The 23,655-nt window shown below is 51.1% G+C and overlaps 1 protein-coding gene across 1 annotated transcript; it reads right to left on the minus strand.

The window, feature by feature from the left end:
- Positions 1 to 726: 726 nt before the first annotated feature.
- LOC148833269 (cerebellin-1) lies at positions 727 to 21,601 on the minus strand. Its single transcript, XM_088915974.1, has 4 exons — positions 21,505 to 21,601; positions 14,186 to 18,197; positions 3,473 to 3,592; positions 727 to 3,351 (listed from the first exon to the last, which is right to left on the minus strand). Exons 2-4 carry the CDS (start codon positions 14,450 to 14,452, stop codon positions 3,154 to 3,156), a joined length of 585 nt encoding a protein of 194 aa, XP_088772100.1. The 5' UTR covers positions 14,453 to 18,197; positions 21,505 to 21,601; the 3' UTR covers positions 727 to 3,153.
- Positions 21,602 to 23,655: the final 2,054 nt, after the last annotated feature.

Consider the following 23,655-nt stretch of genomic DNA (forward strand, 5'->3'; position numbering starts at 1 on the left):
ATGTTGCTTTAAAGGTAAGAGGCTCTCTGAACATCAGTAGAACTAAGGAGATGATTGTGGATTATAGGAAACACCAGGGAGATCACACACCTGTCTATATCAGTGGGACTGCAGTGGAGAGGGTCAGCAGGTTTAAGTTCTTGGGAGTTAACATCTCAGAGGACTTAACCTGGACCCACCACACCAACACCGTGGTCAAGACAGCACGGCAGCGCCTGTTCTTTCTCCGTAGGCTAAAGATGTTCGGCATGCCGTCACATATCCAGGCCAGCTTCTACAGGTGCACTATTGGGAGCATCCCGACTGGCTGCATCACTGCCTGGTGTGGGAGCTGCTCCGCCCGGGATCGCAAAGTACTGCAGAGGGTGGTGAAGTCAGCGCAGCTCATTACCGGCTTTGAGCTACCAAGCATCCAGGAGATCTACTCAGCTAGATGTCTGAAGAAGGCCAGGTCCATTCTCAGGGACCCCAGTCATCCCAGTCACAAACTGTTTTCCCTCCTACTGTCCGGTAAACTGTAACGAAGCATTCGGTCAAAGTCCAACAGACTACGGAACAGCTTCTACCTCCAGGCAATAAGACTGCTAAACAGCCAACCTGCAGCTCCTTTAGCAAATCACCTGGACTGGCTACATGGACACACAGTTTTCACTGTACTGTGCACACTGCACTACTGGGACATAATATACTGTACACACCCTGGACACAGAACAGCTCTATTCATGGTGAGTTTTGTCTGAGTTTATTTTATTCAATTTCTGTTACATTATCTATTATTATGTAACCTTATTTTGTGATTTTTACCCCCCATGGTGAGCTCGTAGAAAAGACATTTCATTACCAGCAACTGTGCTGTGCATTTGATCAATAACCTTTGATTGATTGATTGATTGATTGACCAGGAAGCCTGAGAAGGTGGAGTACTTCCTCTCTCTCCCCTCTCTCTCTCTCCCCTGTCTCTCTCTCTCCTGTCTCTCTCTCTCTACAGGGGGAAGACCAGAAAGCCCGAGAAGGTAGAGTACTTCCTCTCTCTCCTGTCTCTCTCTCCCCTGTCTCTCTCTCCTGTGTCTCTCTCCCTCCTGTCTCTCTCTCCTGTGTCTCTCCTGTCCCTCTCTCCCATCTCTCTCTCTACAGGGGAAAGACCAGGAAGCCCGAGAAGGTGGAGTACTTCCTCTCTGTTCTGTGTCTCTCCCTCCTGTGTCTCTCCCTCCTGTGTCTCACTCTCCCCTGTCTCACTCTCCCCTGTCTCTCTCTCCCCTGTCTCTCTCTCTACAGGGGAAAGACCAGGAAGCCCGAGAAGGTGGAGTACTTCCTCTCTGTTCTGTGTCTCTCCCTCCTGTGTCTCTCCCTCCTGTGTCTCCCTCCTGTGTCTCCCTCCTGTGTCTCACTCTTCCCTGTCTCTCTCTCCTGTCTCTCTCTCTACAGGGGGAAGACCAGGAAGCCCAAGAAGGTTGAGTACTTCCTCTCTCTCCTGTGTCTCTCCCTCCTGTGTCTCTCTCTCCTGTGTCTCTCTCTCTCCCCTGTCTCTCTCTCCCGTCTCTCTCTCTACAGGGGGAAGACCAGGAAGCCCGAGAAGGTGGAGTACTTCCTCTCCCCCCTGTGTCTCTCCCTCCTGTGTCTCTCTCTCCCCTGTCTCTCTCTCCCCTGTCCCTCTCTCCCGTCTCTCTCTCTACAGGGGGAAGACCAGGAAGCCCGAGAAGGTGGAGTACTTCCTCTCTCTCCTGTGTCTCTCTCCTGTGTCTCTCTCTCCCCTGTCCCTCTCTCCTGTCTCTCTCTCTACAGGGGGAAGACCAGGAAGCCCGAGAAGGTGGAGTACTTCCTCTCCCTCCTGTGTCTCTCCCTCCTGTGTCTCTCCTGTCTCTCTCTCTACAGGGGAAAGACCAGGAAGCCCGAGAAGGTGGATTACTTCCTCTCTCTTCTGTGTCTCTCCCTCCTGTGTCTCTCCCTCCTGTGTCTCTCTCCTGTGTCTCTCTCTCTCCTGTCTCTCTCTCCTGTCTCTCTCTCTACAGGGGGAAGACCAGGAAGCCCGAGAAGGTGGAGTACTTCCTCTCTCTTCTGTGTCTCTCCCTCCTGTGTCTCTCCCTCCTGTGTCTCTCTCCTGTGTCTCTCTCCTGTGTCTCTCTCCTGTGTCTCTCTCCTGTGTCTCTCTCTCTCCTGTCTCTCTCTCTCCTGTCTCTCTCTCTACAGGGGAAAGACCAGGAAGCCCGAGAAGGTGGAGTACTTCCTCTCTCTTCTGTGTCTCTCCCTCCTGTGTCTCTCCCTCCTGTGTCTCTCTCCTGTGTCTCTCTCTCTCCTGTCTCTCTCTCCCGTCTCTCTCTCTACAGGGGAAAGACCAGGAAGCCCGAGAAGGTGGAGTACTTCCTCTCCCTCCTGTGTCTCTCCCTCCTGTGTCTCTCTCTCTCCCCTGTCTCTCTCTCCTGTCTCTCTCTCTACAGGGGGAAGACCAGGAAGCCCAAGAAGGTTGAGTACTTCCTCTCTCTCCTGTGTCTCTCCCTCCTGTGTCTCTCTCTCCTGTGTCTCTCTCTCTCCCCTGTCTCTCTCTCCCGTCTCTCTCTCTACAGGGGGAAGACCAGGAAGCCCAAGAAGGTTGAGTACTTCCTCTCTCTCCTGTGTCTCTCCCTCCTGTGTCTCTCTCTCCTGTGTCTCTCTCTCTCCCCTGTCTCTCTCTCCCGTCTCTCTCTCTACAGGGGGAAGACCGGAAGCCCGAGAAGGTGGAGTACTTCCTCTCTCTCCTGTGTCTCTCCCTCCTGTGTCTCTCTCTCTCCTGTGTCTCTCCTGTCTCTCTCTCTACAGGGGGAAGACCAGGAAGCCCGTGAAGGTGGAGTACTTCCTCTCTCTCCTGTGTCTCCCTCCTGTGTCTCTCTCTCCCCTGTCTCTCTCTCCCGTCTCTCTCTCTACAGGGGGAAGACCAGGAAGCCCGAGAAGGTGGAGTACTTCCTCTCTCTCCTGTGTCTCTCTCCTGTGTCTCTCTCTCCCCTGTCCCTCTCTCCCGTCTCTCTCTCTACAGGGGGAAGACCAGGAAGCCCGAGAAGGTGGAGTACTTCCTCTCTCTTCTGTGTCTCTCCCTCCTGTGTCTCTCCCTCCTGTGTCTCTCCCTCCTGTGTCTCACTCTCCCCTGTCTCTCTCCCCTGTCCCTCTCTCCCGTCTCTCTCTCTACAGGGGGAAGACCAGGAAGCCCGAGAAGGTGGAGTACTTCCAGCCGCCCATGAGGTTGCCCCTCTCCAGCTTGAGGTAGGCCTTGTCGCCTCGCTCCATGGTGACCAGCCCGGCGTTGGTGGCCGCCTCGCGGGTCACGTCCTGGTCGCCTGCGAACGCCGTGATGACCGGCCAGCCGTTCAGCACCAGGCTGACCTGGGAGGGAGAGCGAGGGGCAGAGTGAGAGAGCGGTGGGCCGCGGCGGGGCGGCTGTCCGGCCCAGGGTGTCGGGGTGTTGGGGTGTCGGGGTGTCAGGGTGTCAGGGCGGGGAGCTGACCTGTATGGTCTGCCTGTTGTACACCTTGACCACGTGGAAGGTGAAGCTGTACACACCCTTCCTGGGAGCGATGAAGATACTGCGGGCCGAGTCAAAGTGACCACCCACATTGACCAGGATCTGACAGAGAGAGACACAGTTTAATATTAACACTGCACTGAGAGAGAGGGGTTCATACAGACACACTGACTGACTGGACACTCCAGTACATTAACACTGCACTGAGAGAGAGGGGTTCATACAGACACACTGACTGGACACTCCAGTACATTAACACTGCACTGAGAGAGAGGGGTTCATAGAGACACACTGACTGACTGGACACTCCAGTACATTAACACTGCACTGAGAGAGAGGGGTTCATACAGACACACTGACTGGACACTCCAGTACATTAACACTGCACTGAGAGAGAGGGGTTCATACAGACACACTGACTGACTGGACACTCCAGTACATTAACACTGCACTGAGAGAGAGGGGTTCATACAGACACACTGACTGGACACTCCAGTACATTAACACTGCACTGAGAGAGAGGGGTTCATACAGACACACTGACTGGACACTCCAGTACATTAACACTGCACTGAGAGAGAGGGGTTCATACAGACACACTGACTGACTGGACACTCCAGTACATTAACACTGCACTGAGAGAGAGGGGTTCATACAGACACACTGACTGACTGGACACTCCAGTACATTAACACTGCACTGAGAGAGAGGGGTTCATACAGACACACTGACTGGACACTCCAGTACATTAACACTGCACTGAGAGAGAGGGGTTCATACAGACACACTGACTGACTGGACACTCCAGTACATTAACACTGCACTGAGAGAGAGGGGTTCATACAGACACACTGACTGGACACTCCAGTACATTGACACTGCACTGAGAGAGAGGGGTTCATACAGACACACTGACTGACTGGACACTCCAGTACATTAACACTGCACTGAGAGAGAGGGGTTCATACAGACACACTGACTGACTGGACACTCCAGTACATTAACACTGCACTGAGAGAGAGGGGTTCATACAGACACACTGACTGGACACTCCAGTACATTAACACTGCACTGAGAGAGAGGGGTTCATACAGACACACTGACTGACTGGACACTCCAGTACATTAACACTGCACTGAGAGAGAGGGGTTCATACAGACACACTGACTGGACACTCCAGTACATTAACAGTGCACTGAGAGAGAGGGGTTCATACAGGCACACACATAATTGACTGAGAGAGAGGGGTTCATACAGACACACTGACATTGACTGGACACTCCAGTACATTAACACTGCAACTGAGAGAGAGGGGGGTTCCATACAGACACACTGACTGACTGGACACTCCAGTACATTAACACTGCACTGAGAGAGAGGGGTTCATACAGACACAACACTGACTGACTGGACACTTCCAGGGACACTCCAGTACATTAACACTGCACTGAGAGAGAGGGGTTCATACAGACACACTGACTGACTGGACACTCCAGTACATTAACACTGCACTGAGAGAGAGGGGTTCATACAGACACACTGACTGACTGGACACTCCAGTACATTAACACTGCACTGAGAGAGAGGGGTTCATACAGACACACTGACTGGACACTCCAGTACATTAACACTGCACTGAGAGAGAGGGGTTCATACAGACACACTGACTGACTGGACACTCCAGTACATTAACACTGCACTGAGAGAGAGGGGTTCATACAGACACACTGACTGACTGGACACTCCAGTACATTAACACTGCACTGAGAGAGAGGGGTTCATACAGACACACTGACTGACTGGACACTCCAGTACATTAACACTGCACTGAGAGAGAGGGGTTCATACAGACACACTGACTGGACACTCCAGTACATTAACACTGCACTGAGAGAGAGGGGTTCATACAGACACACTGACTGACTGGACACTCCAGTACATTAACACTGCACTGAGAGAGAGGGGTTCATACAGACACACTGACTGACTGGACACTCCAGTACATTGACACTGCACTGGCAGAGAGAGGGGTTCATACAGACACACTGACTGACTGGACACTCCAGTACATTAACACTGCACTGAGAGAGAGGGGTTCATACAGACACACTGACTGACTGGACACTCCAGTACATTAACACTGCACTGAGAGAGAGGGGTTCATACAGACACACTGACTGGACACTCCAGTACATTAACACTGCACTGAGAGAGAGGGGTTCATACAGACACACTGACTGGACACTCCAGTACATTAACACTGCACTGAGAGAGAGGGGTTCATACAGACACACTGACTGGACACTCCAGTACATTAACACTGCACTGAGAGAGAGGGGTTCATACAGACACACTGACTGACTGGACACTGCAGTACATTAACACTGCACTGAGAGAGAGGGGTTCATACAGACACACTGACTGACTGGACACTCCAGTACATTAACACTGCACTGAGAGAGAGGGGTTCATACAGACACACTGACTGACTGGACACTCCAGTACATTAACACTGCACTGAGAGAGAGGGGTTCATACAGACACACTGACTGACTGGACACTCCAGTACATGAACACTGCACTGAGAGAGAGGGGTTCATACAGACACACTGACTGACTGGACACTCCAGTACATGAACACTGCACTGAGAGAGAGGGGTTCATACAGACACACTGACTGACTGGACACTCCAGTACATTAACACTGCACTGAGAGAGAGGGGTTCATACAGACACACTGACTGGACACTCCAGTACATTAACACTGCACTGAGAGAGAGGGGTTCATACAGACACACTGACTGACTGGACACTCCAGTACATTAACACTGCACTGAGAGAGAGGGGTTCATACAGACACACTGACTGGACACTCCAGTACATTAACACTGCACTGAGAGAGGGGGGTTCATACAGACACACTGACTGGACACTCCAGTACATTAACACTGCACTGAGAGAGAGGGGTTCATACAGACACACTGACTGACTGGACACTCCAGTACATTAACACTGCACTGAGAGAGAGGGGTTCATACAGAAACACTGACTGGACACTCCAGTACATTGACACTGCACTGAGAGAGAGGGGTTCATACAGACACACTGACTGACTGGACACTCCAGTACATTAACACTGCACTGAGAGAGAGGGGTTCATACAGACACACTGACTGACTGGACACTCCAGTACATTAACACTGCACTGAGAGAGAGGGGTTCATACAGACACACTGACTGGACACTCCAGTACATTAACACTGCACTGAGAGAGAGGGGTTCATACAGACACACTGACTGACTGGACACTCCAGTACATTAACACTGCACTGAGAGAGAGGGGTTCATACAGACACACTGACTGACTGGACACTCCAGTACATTAACACTGCACTGAGAGAGAGGGGTTCATACAGACACACTGACTGACTGGACACTCCAGTACATTAACACTGCACTGAGAGAGAGGGGTTCATACAGACACACTGACTGGACACTCCAGTACATTAACACTGCACTGAGAGAGAGGGGTTCATACAGACACACTGACTGACTGGACACTCCAGAACATTAACACTGCACTGAGAGAGAGGGGTTCATACAGACACACTGACTGGACACTCCAGTACATTGACACTGCACTGAGAGAGAGGGGTTCATACAGACACACTGACTGACTGGACACTCCAGTACATTAACACTGCACTGAGAGAGAGGGGTTCATACAGACACACTGACTGACTGGACACTCCAGTACATTGACACTGCACTGGCAGAGAGAGGGGTTCATACAGACACACTGACTGACTGGACACTCCAGTACATTAACACTGCACTGAGAGAGAGGGGTTCATACAGACACACTGACTGACTGGACACTCCAGTACATTAACACTGCACTGAGAGAGAGGGGTTCATACAGACACACTGACTGGACACTCCAGTACATTAACACTGCACTGAGAGAGAGGGGTTCATACAGACACACTGACTGACTGGACACTCCAGTACATTAACACTGCACTGAGAGAGAGGGGTTCATACAGACACACTGACTGGACACTCCAGTACATTAACACTGCACTGAGAGAGAGGGGTTCATACAGACACACTGACTGACTGGACACTCCAGTACATGAACACTGCACTGAGAGAGAGGGGTTCATACAGACACACTGACTGACTGGACACTCCAGTACATTAACACTGCACTGAGAGAGAGGGGTTCATACAGACACACTGACTGGACACTCCAGTACATTAACACTGCACTGAGAGAGAGGGGTTCATACAGACACACTGACTGACTGGACACTCCAGTACATTAACACTGCACTGAGAGAGAGGGGTTCATACAGACACACTGACTGGACACTCCAGTACATTAACACTGCACTGAGAGAGGGGGGTTCATACAGACACACTGACTGGACACTCCAGTACATTAACACTGCACTGAGAGAGAGGGGTTCATACAGACACACTGACTGACTGGACACTCCAGTACATTAACACTGCACTGAGAGAGAGGGGTTCATACAGACACACTGACTGGACACTCCAGTACATTAACACTACACTGAGAGAGAGGGGTTCATACAAACACACTGACTGGACACTCCAGTACATTAACACTGCACTGAGAGAGAGGGGTTCATACAGACACACTGACTGACTGGACACTCCAGTACATTAACAGTGCACTGAGAGAGAGGGGTTCATACAGACACACTGACTGGACACTCCAGTACATTAACACTGCACTGAGAGAGAGGGGTTCATACAGACACACTGACTGACTGGACACTCCAGTACATTAACACTGCACTGAGAGAGAGGGGTTCATACAGACACACTGACTGACTGGACACTCCAGTACATTAACACTGCACTGAGAGAGAGGGGTTCATACAGACACACTGACTGACTGGACACTCCAGTACATTAACACTGCACTGAGAGAGAGGGGTTCATACACACACACTGACTGACTGGACACTCCAGTACATTGACACTGCACTGAGAGAGAGGGGTTAATACAGACACACTGACTGACTGGACACTCCAGTACATTAACACTGCACTGAGAGAGAGGGGTTCATACAGACACACTGACTGGACACTCCAGTACATTAACACTGCACTGAGAGAGAGGGGTTCATACAGACACACTGACTGGACACTCCAGTACATTAACACTGCACTGAGAGAGGGGGGTTCATACAGACACACTGACTGGACACTCCAGTACATGAACACTGCACTGAGAGAGAGGGGTTCATACAGACACACTGACTGACTGGACACTCCAGTACATTAACACTGCACTGAGAGAGAGGGGTTCATACAGACACACTGACTGGACACTCCAGTACATTAACACTGCACTGAGAGAGAGGGGTTCATACAGACACACTGACTGACTGGACACTCCAGTACATTAACACTGCACTGAGAGAGAGGGGTTCATACAGACACACTGACTGGACACTCCAGGACATTGACACTGCACTGAGAGAGAGGGGTTCATACAGACACACTGACTGACTGGACACTCCAGTACATTAACACTGCACTGAGAGAGAGGGGTTCATACAGACACACTGACTGGACACTCCAGTACATTAACACTGCACTGAGAGAGAGGGGTTCATACAGACACACTGACTGACTGGACACTCCAGTACATTAACACTGCACTGAGAGAGAGGGGTTCATACAGACACACTGACTGGACACTCCAGTACATTAACACTGCACTGAGAGAGGGGGGTTCATACAGACACACTGACTGGACACTCCAGTACATTAACACTGCACTGAGAGAGAGGGGTTCATACAGACACACTGACTGACTGGACACTCCAGTACATTAACACTGCACTGAGAGAGAGGGGTTCATACAGACACACTGACTGGACACTCCAGTACATTAACACTGCACTGAGAGAGAGGGGTTCATACAAACACACTGACTGGACACTCCAGTACATTAACACTGCACTGAGAGAGAGGGGTTCATACAGACACACTGACTGACTGGACACTCCAGTACATTAACACTGCACTGAGAGAGAGGGGTTCATACAGACACACTGACTGGACACTCCAGTACATTAACACTGCACTGAGAGAGAGGGGTTCATACAGACACACTGACTAACTGGACACTCCAGTACATTAACACTGCACTGAGAGAGAGGGGTTCATACAGACACACTGACTGACTGGACACTCCAGTACATTAACACTGCACTGAGAGAGAGGGGTTCATACAGACACACTGACTGACTGGACACTCCAGTACATTAACACTGCACTGAGAGAGAGGGGTTCATACAGACACACTGACTGGACACTCCAGTACATTAACACTGCACTGAGAGAGAGGGGTTCATACAGACACACTGACTGACTGGACACTCCAGTACATTAACACTGCACTGAGAGAGAGGGGTTCATACAGACACACTGACTGGACACTCCAGTACATTGACACTGCACTGAGAGAGAGGGGTTCATACAGACACACTGACTGACTGGACACTCCAGTACATTAACACTGCACTGAGAGAGAGGGGTTCATACAGACACACTGACTGACTGGACACTCCAGTACATTAACACTGCACTGAGAGAGAGGGGTTCATACAGACACACTGACTGGACACTCCAGTACATTAACACTGCACTGAGAGAGAGGGGTTCATACAGACACACTGACTGGACACTCCAGTACATTAACACTGCACTGAGAGAGGGGGGTTCATACAGACACACTGACTGGACACTCCAGTACATTAACACTGCACTGAGAGAGAGGGGTTCATACAGACACACTGACTGACTGGACACTCCAGTACATTAACACTGCACTGAGAGAGAGGGGTTCATACAGACACACTGACTGACTGGACACTCCAGTACATTAACACTGCACTGAGAGAGAGGGGTTCATACAGACACACTGACTGACTGGACACTCTAGTACATTAACACTGCACTGAGAGAGAGGGGTTCACACAGACACACTGACTGGACACTCCAGTACATTAACACTGCACTGAGAGAGAGGGGTTCATACAGACACACTGACTGACTGGACACTCCAGTACATTAACACTGCACTGAGAGAGAGGGGTTCATACAGACACACTGACTGACTGGACACTCCAGTACATTAACACTGCACTGAGAGAGAGGGGTTCATACACACACACTGACTGACTGGACACTCCAGTACATTGACACTGCACTGAGAGAGAGGGGTTAATACAGACACACTGACTGACTGGACACTCCAGTACATTAACACTGCACTGAGAGAGAGGGGTTCATACAGACACACTGACTGACTGGACACTCCAGTACATTGACACTGCACTGAGAGAGAGGGGTTAATACAGACACACTGACTGACTGGACACTCCAGTACATTAACACTGCACTGAGAGAGAGGGGTTCATACAGACACACTGACTGGACACTCCAGTACATGAACACTGCACTGAGAGAGAGGGGTTCATACAGACACACTGACTGACTGGACACTCCAGTACATTAACACTGCACTGAGAGAGAGGGGTTCATACAGACACACTGACTGGACACTCCAGTACATTAACACTGCACTGAGAGAGAGGGGTTCATACAGACACACTGACTGACTGGACACTCCAGTACATTAACACTGCACTGAGAGAGAGGGGTTCATACAGACACACTGACTGGACACTCCAGGACATTGACACTGCACTGAGAGAGAGGGGTTCATACAGACACACTGACTGACTGGACACTCCAGTACATTAACACTGCACTGAGAGAGAGGGGTTCATACAGACACACTGACTGGACACTCCAGTACATTAACACTGCACTGAGAGAGAGGGGTTCATACAGACACACTGACTGACTGGACACTCCAGTACATTAACACTGCACTGAGAGAGAGGGGTTCATACAGACACACTGACTGACTGGACACTCCAGTACATTAACACTGCACTGAGAGAGAGGGGTTCATACAGACACACTGACTGGACACTCCAGTACATTAACACTGCACTGAGAGAGAGGGGTTCATACAGACACACTGACTGGACACTCCAGTACATTAACACTGCACTGAGAGAGAGGGGTTCATACAGACACACTGACTGACTGGACACTCCAGTACATTAACACTGCACTGAGAGAGAGGGGTTCATACAGACACACTGACTGGACACTCCAGTACATTAACACTGCACTGAGAGAGAGGGGTTCATACAGACACACTGACTGGACACTCCAGTATATTAACACTGCACTGAGAGAGAGGGGTTCATACAGACACACTGACTGACTGGACACTCCAGTACATTAACACTGCACTGAGAGAGAGGGGTTCATACAGACACACTGACTGACTGGACACTCCAGTACATTAACACTGCACTGAGAGAGAGGGGTTCATACAGACACACTGACTGACTGGACACTCCAGTACATTAACACTGCACTGAGAGAGAGGGGTTCATACAGACACACTGACTGACTGGACACTCCAGTACATTAACACTGCACTGAGAGAGAGGGGTTCATACAGACACACTGACTGGACACTCCAGTACATTAACACTGCACTGAGAGAGAGGGGTTCATACAGACACACTGACTGACTGGACACTCCAGTACATTAACACTGCACTGAGAGAGAGGGGTTCATACAGACACACTGACTGGACACTCCAGTACATTGACACTGCACTGAGAGAGAGGGGTTCATACAGACACACTGACTGACTGGACACTCCAGTACATTAACACTGCACTGAGAGAGAGGGGTTCATACAGACACACTGACTGACTGGACACTCCAGTACATTAACACTGCACTGAGAGAGAGGGGTTCATACAGACACACTGACTGGACACTCCAGTACATTAACACTGCACTGAGAGAGAGGGGTTCATACAGACACACTGACTGACTGGACACTCCAGTACATTAACACTGCACTGAGAGAGAGGGGTTCATACAGACACACTGACTGGACACTCCAGTACATTAACAGTGCACTGAGAGAGAGGGGTTCATACAGACACACTGACTGGACACTCCAGTACATTAACAGTGCACTGAGAGAGAGGGGTTCATACAGACACACTGACTGGACACTCCAGTACATTAACACTGCACTGAGAGAGAGGGGTTCATACAGACACACTGACTGACTGGACACTCCAGTACATTAACACTGCACTGAGAGAGAGGGGTTCATACACACACACTGACTGACTGGACACTCCAGTACATTGACACTGCACTGAGAGAGAGGGGTTCATACAGACACACTGACTGACTGGACACTCCAGTACATTAACACTGCACTGAGAGAGAGGGGTTCATACAGACACACTGACTGACTGGACACTCCAGTACATTAACACTGCACTGAGAGAGAGGGGTTCATACAGACACACTGACTGGACACTCCAGTACATTAACACTGCACTGAGAGAGAGGGGTTCATACAGACACACTGACTGACTGGACACTCCAGTACATTAACACTGCACTGAGAGAGAGGGGTTCATACAGACACACTGACTGGACACTCCAGTACATTAACACTGCACTGAGAGAGAGGGGTTCATACAGACACACTGACTGACTGGACACTCCAGTACATTAACACTGCACTGAGAGAGAGGGGTTCATACAGACACACTGACTGGACACTCCAGTACATTAACACTGCACTGAGAGAGAGGGGTTCATACAGACACACTGACTGGACACTCCAGTACATTAACACTGCACTGAGAGAGAGGGGTTCATACAGACACACTGACTGACTGGACACTCCAGTACATTAACACTGCACTGAGAGAGAGGGGTTCATACAGACACACTGACTGGACACTCCAGTACATTAACACTGCACTGAGAGAGAGGGGTTCATACAGACACACTGACTGACTGGACACTCCAGTACATTAACACTGCACTGAGAGAGAGGGGTTCATACAGACACACTGACTGGACACTCCAGTACATTAACACTGCACTGAGAGAGAGGGGTTCATACAGACACACTGACTGACTGGACACTCCAGTACATTAACACTGCACTGAGAGAGAGGGGTTCATACAGACACACTGACTGGACACTCCAGTACATTAACACTGCACTGAGAGAGAGGGGTTCATACAGACACACTGACTGACTGGACACTCCAGTACATTAACACTGCACTGAGAGAGAGGGGTTCATACAGACACACTGACTGGACACTCCAGTACATTAACACTGCACTGAGAGAGAGGGGTTCATACAGACACACTGACTGACTGGACACTCCAGTACATTAACACTGCACTGAGAGAGAGGGGTTCATACAGACACACTGACTGGACACTCCAGTACATTAACACTGCACTGAGAGAGAGGGGTTCATACAGACACACTGACTGGACACTCCAGTACATTAACACTGCACTGAGAGAGAGGGGTTCATACAGACACACTGACTGGACACTCCAGTACATTAACAGTGCACTGAGAGAGAGGGGTTCATACAGACACACTGACTGACTGGACACTCCAGTACATTAACACTGCACTGAGAGAGAGGGGTTCATACAGACACACTGACTGACTGGACACTCCAGTACATTAACACTGCACTGAGAGAGAGACAGGTTACCTGGTCGAAGTAGATGGTCATGGTGCGGTTGCTCATCTCCGAGGGCTCGTGGTTGGTGTTGCGGATGGCGGAGAAGGCCACGCGGCCCGCGCCCGAGCGGACCGACATGCCCAGCGCCGTGCCCGCCGGCTCGGTGGACGGCACCGAGTCGCACACCACCAGGCACTTCCCCTCCAGGACGATGGGCTCCGTGTCGTTCTGGGCCGGCGCCAGAGGGGCCCACAGGCCCAGCAGCAGGAGGAGCAGGGGTCCCGCTGGAGTTGGCATGACCACCTGTCACCCTGGACACCCTGGACACCCTGGCTATCCTGATTATCGAGGGAACTCTCAGCACGATGTCCACTCTAGTGCTACGAATACACAGGTCAGACTGGACACTCTATACTGACTTCACTGTGGAAACACCAGGCAGACTTCACTGCAAATACACAGACTTTACTGTAGATTTACTGACTACACACTAAGTACTCTGGACAGACACGGACTTCACTGTAAATACACTGACTTTACATTAAATACTCTGGAGAGACACGGACTTCACTGTAAATACACTGACTTTACATTAAATACTCTGGAGAGACACGGACTTCACTGTAAATACACTGACCTTACAGTTTATACTCTGGAGAGACACGGACTTAACTGCAAATATACTGTCTTCACTGTACATACACGGACTACAGTGAGTTCTCTGGATACTCTATACTGATTTCATTGTAGATACACTGGACAAACATTGACTTCACTGTAAGTACTCTGATATTAATGTAAATATACTAACTGTCCTGTAAACACACTGAACAAACACTGTCTTCACTGTCAATACACTACCTTCAATGTAAATACTTTTGGAGAGACATCAATTTCACTGTAAACACACTGAACAGACACTGTCTTTGCTGTGAATATACTGATTTCACTGTACATACAATGGGAAGATACTAACATCATTGTACAAACAGTACCCTGACTTTACTTTAAATAAACTGGACTGACACTGTCTGTAGTGTAAATACACATGCTACATTGTAATTGAATTGGAAATTTGTTGACTTCACTGTAAATAAACTGGAGAGACAGAATACACTAAATACACTGATTGCACTGTAAACAGACTGCACAGACTGGCTGCGCTGTAAATACACTTGATAGACACTGATTTCACTGTAAATACACTGGTTACACTGTAAATACACTGTCTATACTAAAGTACAGTAAAGTTACTATACTGGAGAGACACTGAATACACTGGCTACACTGGTAAATATGCTAGACAGACACTGGTTGTACTGTACAGCCGATACAGTGGTCACCCTGCAAATACACTGGGCTGACACTCAATACACTGGTTACACATTGAATACACTGGCTACACAGAATCCACTTCACATACAAGGGCTGGACTATAAATACACTGTCTCTACTAAATATTCAGATTTCACTGGTGTCTCTGGTGACACTGAATGAATTATACTGCTCACTGGTTACAGTGAGGACAGCGGCCACACCGTGTGTCCTCGTGGACAGTATCCATACGCTGCCTAACTACAGTATGGAGAGCGTGTTAATAGGGGCCACACTGTATCTAAGCATGGGGCAGTGAGCTGTACGAGCTGTACTGAATACACTGGTCTCTAATCAGGAGGAATGGGCTGAACACACAGGCAGAGCACGAGTCATGAACATCTGCCGATCCCCTGGTCTTCTGGACCAGCTTCTAGACCCTTCCAGTGCTGGTGTCCTTGTGGGACACGTTCTAGACCAGTCCAGAACCTCTGTCCTTCTGAGGGAGCTTCTAGACCATTCCGGAGCCTCTGTTGTTCTAGAACAACATCCAGTCAATCCTAGTGCCTCTCTCTCTGGAGTAGCTTCTAGACCCTTCCAGTACTGGTGTCCTTCTGGAACACGTTCTAGACCAGCCCCAAGCCCCTGTCGTTCTGGAACAACACCCAGTGAAGTCCAGTGTCTCTCGTTCCGGGACAGTTTCAAGACAATGTCCGAGCCTGTGTTGTTCCTGAACAGGTTCTGGTCAGTTCTAGTGCCTCCCTTTCTGGAGCCGATTCGAGACGGTTCCGGATCCTGTGCTGTTCTGGTCTGTGGAGGTGCCAGCAGAGCTGTCCTGTAGACAGTGTGTTGTATAAGGGAGGCTCACAGACTATGTCATCACAAACCTGATCTTGTGGGACTCCTGTTGATCACCTGGAGTTTTCTCTAGTCCTCCAACTGGGCCTTTGAGCTCGAGGTCTCGACGTCTGGAGCCGGACGAAAGCCACAAGTCCAGGCCCGGCCTGGCACACACACTGCTCCTGCAGTGGGCTGCTGAGTGCTCCTCTGTAGGGACCCTGGGCCAGCTGAGTGTTCCTCTGTAGGGACCCTGGGCCAGCTGAGTGTTCCTCTATAGGGACCCTGGTCCAGCTGAGTGCTCCTCTGTAGGGACCCTGGGCCAGCTGAGTGTTCCTCTATAGGGACCCTGGGCCAGCTGAGTGCTCCTCTATAGACGTCTGGAGCCGGACGAAAGCCACAAGTCCAGGCCCGGCCCGGCACACACACTGCTCCTGCAGTGGGCTGCTGAGTGCTCCTCTATAGGGACCCTGGGCCAGCTGAGTGTTCCTCTGTAGGGACCCTGGGCCAGCTGAGTGTTCCTCTATAGGGACCCTGGGCCAGCTGAGTGTTCTGCTATAGGGACCCTGGGCCAGCTGAGTGTTCCTCTATAGGGACCCTGGTCCAGCTGAGTGCTCCTCTGTAGGGACCCTGGGACAGCTGAGTGCTCCTCTATAGGGACCCTGGGACAGCTGAGTGCTCCTCTGTAGGGACCCTGGGCCAGCTGAGTGCTCCTCTATAGGGACCCTGGTCCAGCTGAGTGCTCCTCTATAGGGACCCTGGTCCAGCTGAGTGCTCCTCTATAGGGACCCTGGGACAGCTGAGTGCTCCTCTATAGGGACCCTGGTCCAGCTGAGTGCTCCTCTATAGGGACCCTGGGACAGCTGAGTGCTCCTCTATAGGGACCCTGGGCCAGCTGAGTGTTCCTCTATAGGGACCCTGGTCCAGCTGAGTGCTCCTCTATAGGGACCCTGGTCCAGCTGAGTGCTCCTCTATAGGGACCCTGGGACAGCTGAGTGCTCCTCTGTAGGGACCCTGGGACAGCTGAGTGCTCCTCTGTAGGGACCCTGGTCCAGCTGAGTGTTCCTCTGTAGGGACCCTGGGACAGCTGAGTGCTCCTCTATAGGGACCCTGGGACAGCTGAGTGCTCCTCTGTAGGGACCCTGGGACAGCTGAGTGCTCCTCTATAGGGACCCTGGGACAGCTGAGTGCTCCTCTGTAGGGACCCTGGTCCAGCTGAGTGTTCCTCTGTAGGGACCCTGGGACAGCTGAGTGCTCCTCTATAGGGACCCTGGTCCAGCTGAGTGCTCCTCTATAGGGACCCTGGTCCAGCTGAGTGCTCCTCTATAGGGACCCTGGGACAGCTGAGTGCTCCTCTGTAGGGACCCTGGTCCAGCTGAGTGCTCCTCTATAGGGACCCTGGGCCAGCTGAGTGTTCCTCTGTAGGGACCCTGGGCCAGCTGAGTGTTCCTCTATAGGGACCCCGGGTCAGCTGAGTGCCCCTCTATAGGGACCCTGGGACAGCTGAGTGCTCCTCTATAGGGACCCTGGACGAGCTGGGTGCTCCTCTATAGGGACCCTGGGACAGCTGAGTGCTCCTCTATAGGGACCCTGGGACAGCTGAGTGCTCCTCTACAGGGACCCTGGGACAGCTGAGTGCTCCTCTATAGGGACCCTGGGACAGCTGAGTGCTCCTCTACAGGGACCCTGGACGAGCTGGGTGTTCCTCTATAGAGAGGGCAGGAGCAGCGTGGACAAGAGGCTGAGCTGCATCAGAGCAGGACGTCCCAGGACTAATGATGGTCTTATTTTAGGTTACAGAGCCATGGCCTGAGACAGGGCAGTCTGTGACCTGCAGATCCTCAGTGGAGTTGGGAGGATGGGGGTGTTGATCACACCAGGTCACCAGATCCTGTGGAGGAGGAGAGGATAGAGTTCATAACACACCCTGACACACTCCCTCTCACTAACACACACCCTGACAGACTACTGCTCACTAATACACACCCTCTCTCATAATACACACCCTGATACACTACTGCTCACTAATACACACTCTGGCACACTACTGCTCACTAATACACACCCTGACACACTACCTCCCAAACACACTGACACATTACTACTTACTAATATAAGCACTGACACACTCCCTCTCACTAATATACCCATTGACACACTACTGCTCACTAATACGCAGGCTGGTGTCCTGTCCAGTGTGTGTGTGTGTGTGTGTGTGTGTGTGTGTGTGTGTGTGTGTGTCCTGTGATGGGTTGGTGTCCTGTACTGAGGCTGGAAAACGGATGGATGGACAAGTGAACATGAAAACCCCCCCAAAAAAACAAGCACATAAGACTTTGTGTTCTCCTTCACGTCCAAAGACAAAGACAGAGTGAAGGATAATGATGCTGGATGCAGGAGCATGATGTAATGGCTCACAGAGGGGGGCATGATGTAATGGCATGCGGAAGACCATGATGTAATGCCTCACAGAGGGGGGCATGATGTAATGGCATGCGAAAGACCATGATGTAATGCCTCACAGAGGGGGGCATGATGTAATGGCATGCGGAAGACCATGATGTAATGAATGCATGAGTATCCGTGGGTGTGACAGTGCCAGGGCCACATGCGCCACGCCAGCTGGATGAGGAGTGTGCGCAGCAGGAATTGGCTTTTCCACTGCGCTTGTCCCACAGAGACGCCATCTGTCCTTCGCACGCTCTCTCTTCCTCTCCATCACTCCTTCTCTCTCTCCTGTCATTCCACCCCAGCAAGTAGAGGAATTCTCCCACAGGCGCTGCCTGAGACACGCACAATTTTGGACCCACAGGGCAGACCATAAAGACAAGGACAGACACAGAAGTCTTACAATCACACACAGACAGAGGGACCAGGACAGACAGACATTCACAATCACACACAGACAGACAGAGGGACCAGGACAGACAGGCATTCACAATCACACACAGACAGACAGAGGGACCAGGACAGACAGGCGTTCACAATCACACACAGACAGACAGAGGGACCAGGACAGACAGGCATTCACAATCACACACAGACAGACAGAGGGACCAGGACAGACAGGCATTCACAATCACACACAGACAGAGGGACCAGGACAGACAGGCATTCACAATCACACATAGACAGACAGAGGGACCAGGACAGACAGGCATTCACAATCACACACAGACAGAGGGACCAGGACAGACGGGCATTCGCAATCACACACAGACAGAGGGACCAGGACAGACAGGCATTCACAATCACACACAGACAGACAGAAGGACCAGGACAGACAGGCATTCGCAATCACACACAGACAGACAGAAGGACCAGGACAGACAGGCATTCGCAATCACACACAGACAGACAGAAGGACCAGGACAGACGGGCATTCGCAATCACACACAGACAGACAGAAGGACCAGGACAGACAGGCATTCGCAATCACACACAGACAGACACAGAGACAAATGAGTGGTGGCTATGTGGCCCATCAGGATGCTGGTCGCTCATTGATCCAAAGATCTCCAACCACGTCTTGAGAGAAGCCAGGGTATCGGCTTCAACAACGTGGCTGGGCAGTTTGTTCCACACCCCCACCACCCTCTGTGTAAAGAAGTGCTTCAAGCTCTCGGTTTTTACAGGGATGTCCCCTGGAGTTTCCACTTCTGCCCTCTTGCCCGTGACGGCCTCTGTGGGAGCAGGGTCGGAGGCCTCTGCATTCAGGCCCTGTACCGGTGCAGGTGTTGAGTCTCTAACACCGATGAGAGACAGATGTCCACACACAGGCCGCAGCGAGAGCAGATTAGACTCACGCACGGGGCGCGGATTACACGGCTCTGTGCGGTCTTGTCAGAAAATGGTGCCGTGAGGAAATTAAACACAACTGGTGTTTGATCAAAGGTCTGCAGAGCGGTGTCATTAACTAAACAAGCACTCCGACTGTCAGGCACATAGGCAGTGCCAGCATTACAGCTACACACAGAGTCAGTATGTGAGACACTAGATTATAACTGTACACAGAGTCAGTGTGAGACACTAGATTATAACTGTACACAGAGTCAGTATGTGAGACTAGATTATAACTGTACACAGTGTCAGTGTGAGACACTAGATTATAACTGTACACAGAGTCAGTATGTGAGACTAGATTATAACTGTACACAGTGTCAGTGTGAGACACTAGATTATAACTGTACACAGAGTCAGTATGTGAGACTAGATTATAACTGTACACAGAGTCAGTGTGAGAGACACTAGATTATAACTGTACACAGAGTCAGTGTGAGACACTAGATTATAACTGTACACAGAGTCAGTATGTGAGACACTAGAGTATAACTGTACACAGAGTCAGTGTGAGACACTAGATTATAACTGTACACAGAGTCAGTATGTGAGACTAGATTATAACTGTACACAGAGTCAGTGTGAGAGACACTAGATTATAACTGTACACAGAGTCAGTGTGAGACACTAGATTATAACTGTACACAGTGTCAGTGTGAGACTAGATTATAACTGTACACAGAGTCAGTTTGTGAGACTAGATTATAACTGTATACAGTGTCAGTGTGAGACACTAGATTATAACTGTACACAGTGTCAGTGTGAGACACTAGATTATAACTACACAGAGTCAGTGAGATAGACACTAGATTATAACTGTACACAATGTCAGTGTGAGACACTAGATTATCACTGTACACAGTGTCAGTGTGTGAGACTAGATTATAACTGTACACAGAGTCAGTGTGAGACACTAGATTATAACTGTACACAGTGTCAGTGTGAGAGACTAGATTATAACTGTACACAGAGTCAGTATGTGAGACTAGATTATAACTGTACACAGAGTCAGTGTGAGACACTAGATTATAACTGTACACAGTGTCAGTGTGTGAGAGACACTAGATTATAACTGTACACAGAGTCAGTGTGTGAGAGACACTAGATTATAACTGTACACAGAGTCAGTGTGAGACTAGATTATAACTGTACACAGAGTCAGTATGTGAGACTAGATTATAACTGTATACAGTGTCAGTGTGAGACACTAGATTATAACTGTACACAGAGTCAGTGTGAGAGAGTGGATTATAACTGTACACAGAGTCAGTGTGAGAGACACTAGATTATAACTGTACACAGAGTCAGTGTGAGACTACAGACCTCTCTCATTGAAATGATATAAATGCAGCTCTTACCGGCTGTGATGAAGACCTGTGTCCTTGTCTTTGCCGTCTCTGTTCTGCAGCAGATCGCTGTGTCAGATCTGAGGTGTTGGGGCATCTGCATTCTTCTCTCACACTGAACACACCCTCCTCCTACTTTCTCTCTCTCTCTCTCTCCCTCCTCTTCTCTCCGTTTTCCAATCGCCCTGTGCGCCAGTGTCCCCCTCTCTCTCCCTTCAGCGCCTCCAGCCTGCCTCGTTCTCCCGGTCTCTCTCTCTCTCACACACACACACACGCACACCTGCTCGGAACGGAGAGTCGAGGACCCGGCGCCCCCTGCCGCCCGCAGGCGGTACTGCGCGCCCCGCGGGCCGGTCGGGTCGGTGCTGTCCCGCTGGCTCGGGCGGAGATCCGAGCTCGCCGGTCTAACAGGAGTGAGCGCCTCGCCTCGCCCTCGAACCTCGTCGCACCTCTTGTGTTTCAGGGAGAGGAAAAGGGGATTTCGGTACCGATCTGCCGGTGGGAAAGTAGGGGGTCCCGACCGACGCGCCGCGCTCGAGCGAAGCTCGAATCCCAACTTTTTCCTTCCCACGCGGGAGATCAATCTGATTTGTGCTCGCACACGCGTGGCTGCGGACACCGCCGCGGAACACTGATTGCGGGGGAAAAAAAAATAAAAATAAGAATAAAGCTGGTCACCGCAGATCAGTCCTCGACTCTTTGTTTTTTCTTCGAGGAAAAAACAAACAAACACATTCATGGACGTCTTCCGAAACAGAGCGAGCGCGAGAACGCGTGTCAAACACGTACAGCCCAAAATTTATATTTAAAAAAAAACACACGACGAAAACAACAGCAACATCAAACCCGCAGGACTGGGAGATCTGGAATTGTTCCCCCCCCCCGTGATGGAGGAGAGTTGGAGGCGGAAATTTTTTTTGGGGGGGGACGTAGTGAGCGCACGCCTGTGCCAAGACCTAGCGCTGGGAGAGGACGACGCGATACGGACACGGCTCGGGGGGAGAAAACAAGAAATAGAGTATTTCACGGGCTATCTCCACGAAACCAGCTCGCTCAGACCGGACAGGTCGTGGGCTCCGGTCAGAACAACACCCGCGATCGCACGGTCCTGAGTGGGCGAGGGAGGGTTGGAGTCAGACTTGGTCTGAACCCGCCTGGCCGAGGGCCGGGGCACGAGGAGGAGGCGGGGAGGCTGGGAGACCCCCCCGCCTGCGGAATGAGGGGGGGGGCAGAAAGAAGTGCGCGAGAGAGAGAGATGCGGCGTCACGAACCGCCTTCCTGTGAGGACCTCTCTCTCCCCGCCACCACCCGCGCGCTAATTAATCAATTACTCCTCACGCTCTGCCCTGCTGATACCCGCTCAGTCCCCGCTCACTGGTGAGAATTACCCTGGTGCTTTCTCTGGTGCGCGTTTAATACTCTCGCCCTGATGCCTGGCGGCCCCGCCTCGTCTTTCCTCCGCCTCCGGCTCGCCTCTCGTTTGGGACTTGGGTGCCCTGGTCCTGACTCCTGTGATACCCGACCTAGCTCTCCCGCCACGGCTACGCCTTTCGCCTTTCGGACACCAACCACTAGCTGCCTACAGACTCGGCGCCGCGTCGGGTCCGACCGGGCGCTCCTAGCGCCATCCCCGACGGGCGGCGATCACGTCCGGTATTCCTCGGGGTTTAGGAGAGGAACGACGTCAGCAGAGATCGCTTCTGACGGACAGCCGGGTCTGGTTGAACCTGGCCGCTGCCGTCCCTCCGGGATCTTCCAGAATGACCTCCGTCCGTATAGGAGACGATCACGTACTTCATGCGATCATCAGGCGATAGCTCAGCTGTCGTACAGCACCTCCATCATCATTAGCTGACTTTCCGTTTGAAGCAGTGGAATCAATCGTGCGGTCGTGGTTTTAAGGACATCGGGCCGAGCGCTGGCTCTGGGGCTCAGGAGCTGTGCCTGTGGCTGGGAGGTTGCCGGTTCGTATCCAGGCAGCCGGCAGAGGAATCCTACTCTGCTGGGCCCCCGAGCGAGGCCCTTCACCCCAACAGCTCCAGGGGTGCTGTATAAATGGCTGACCCTGCGCTCTGACCCCCAGCTTCTCTCCCTGCCTGTGTGTCTCATGGAGAGCAAGCTGGGGTCTGTGAAAAGACACATCCCTGATGCAAGAAGTTGTAT

Source organism: Atractosteus spatula, chromosome 5 (assembly GCF_055471065.1).
Source record: "Atractosteus spatula isolate fAtrSpa1 chromosome 5, fAtrSpa1.hap1, whole genome shotgun sequence".
Classification (NCBI taxonomy): Eukaryota; Metazoa; Chordata; class Actinopteri; order Semionotiformes; family Lepisosteidae; genus Atractosteus; species Atractosteus spatula.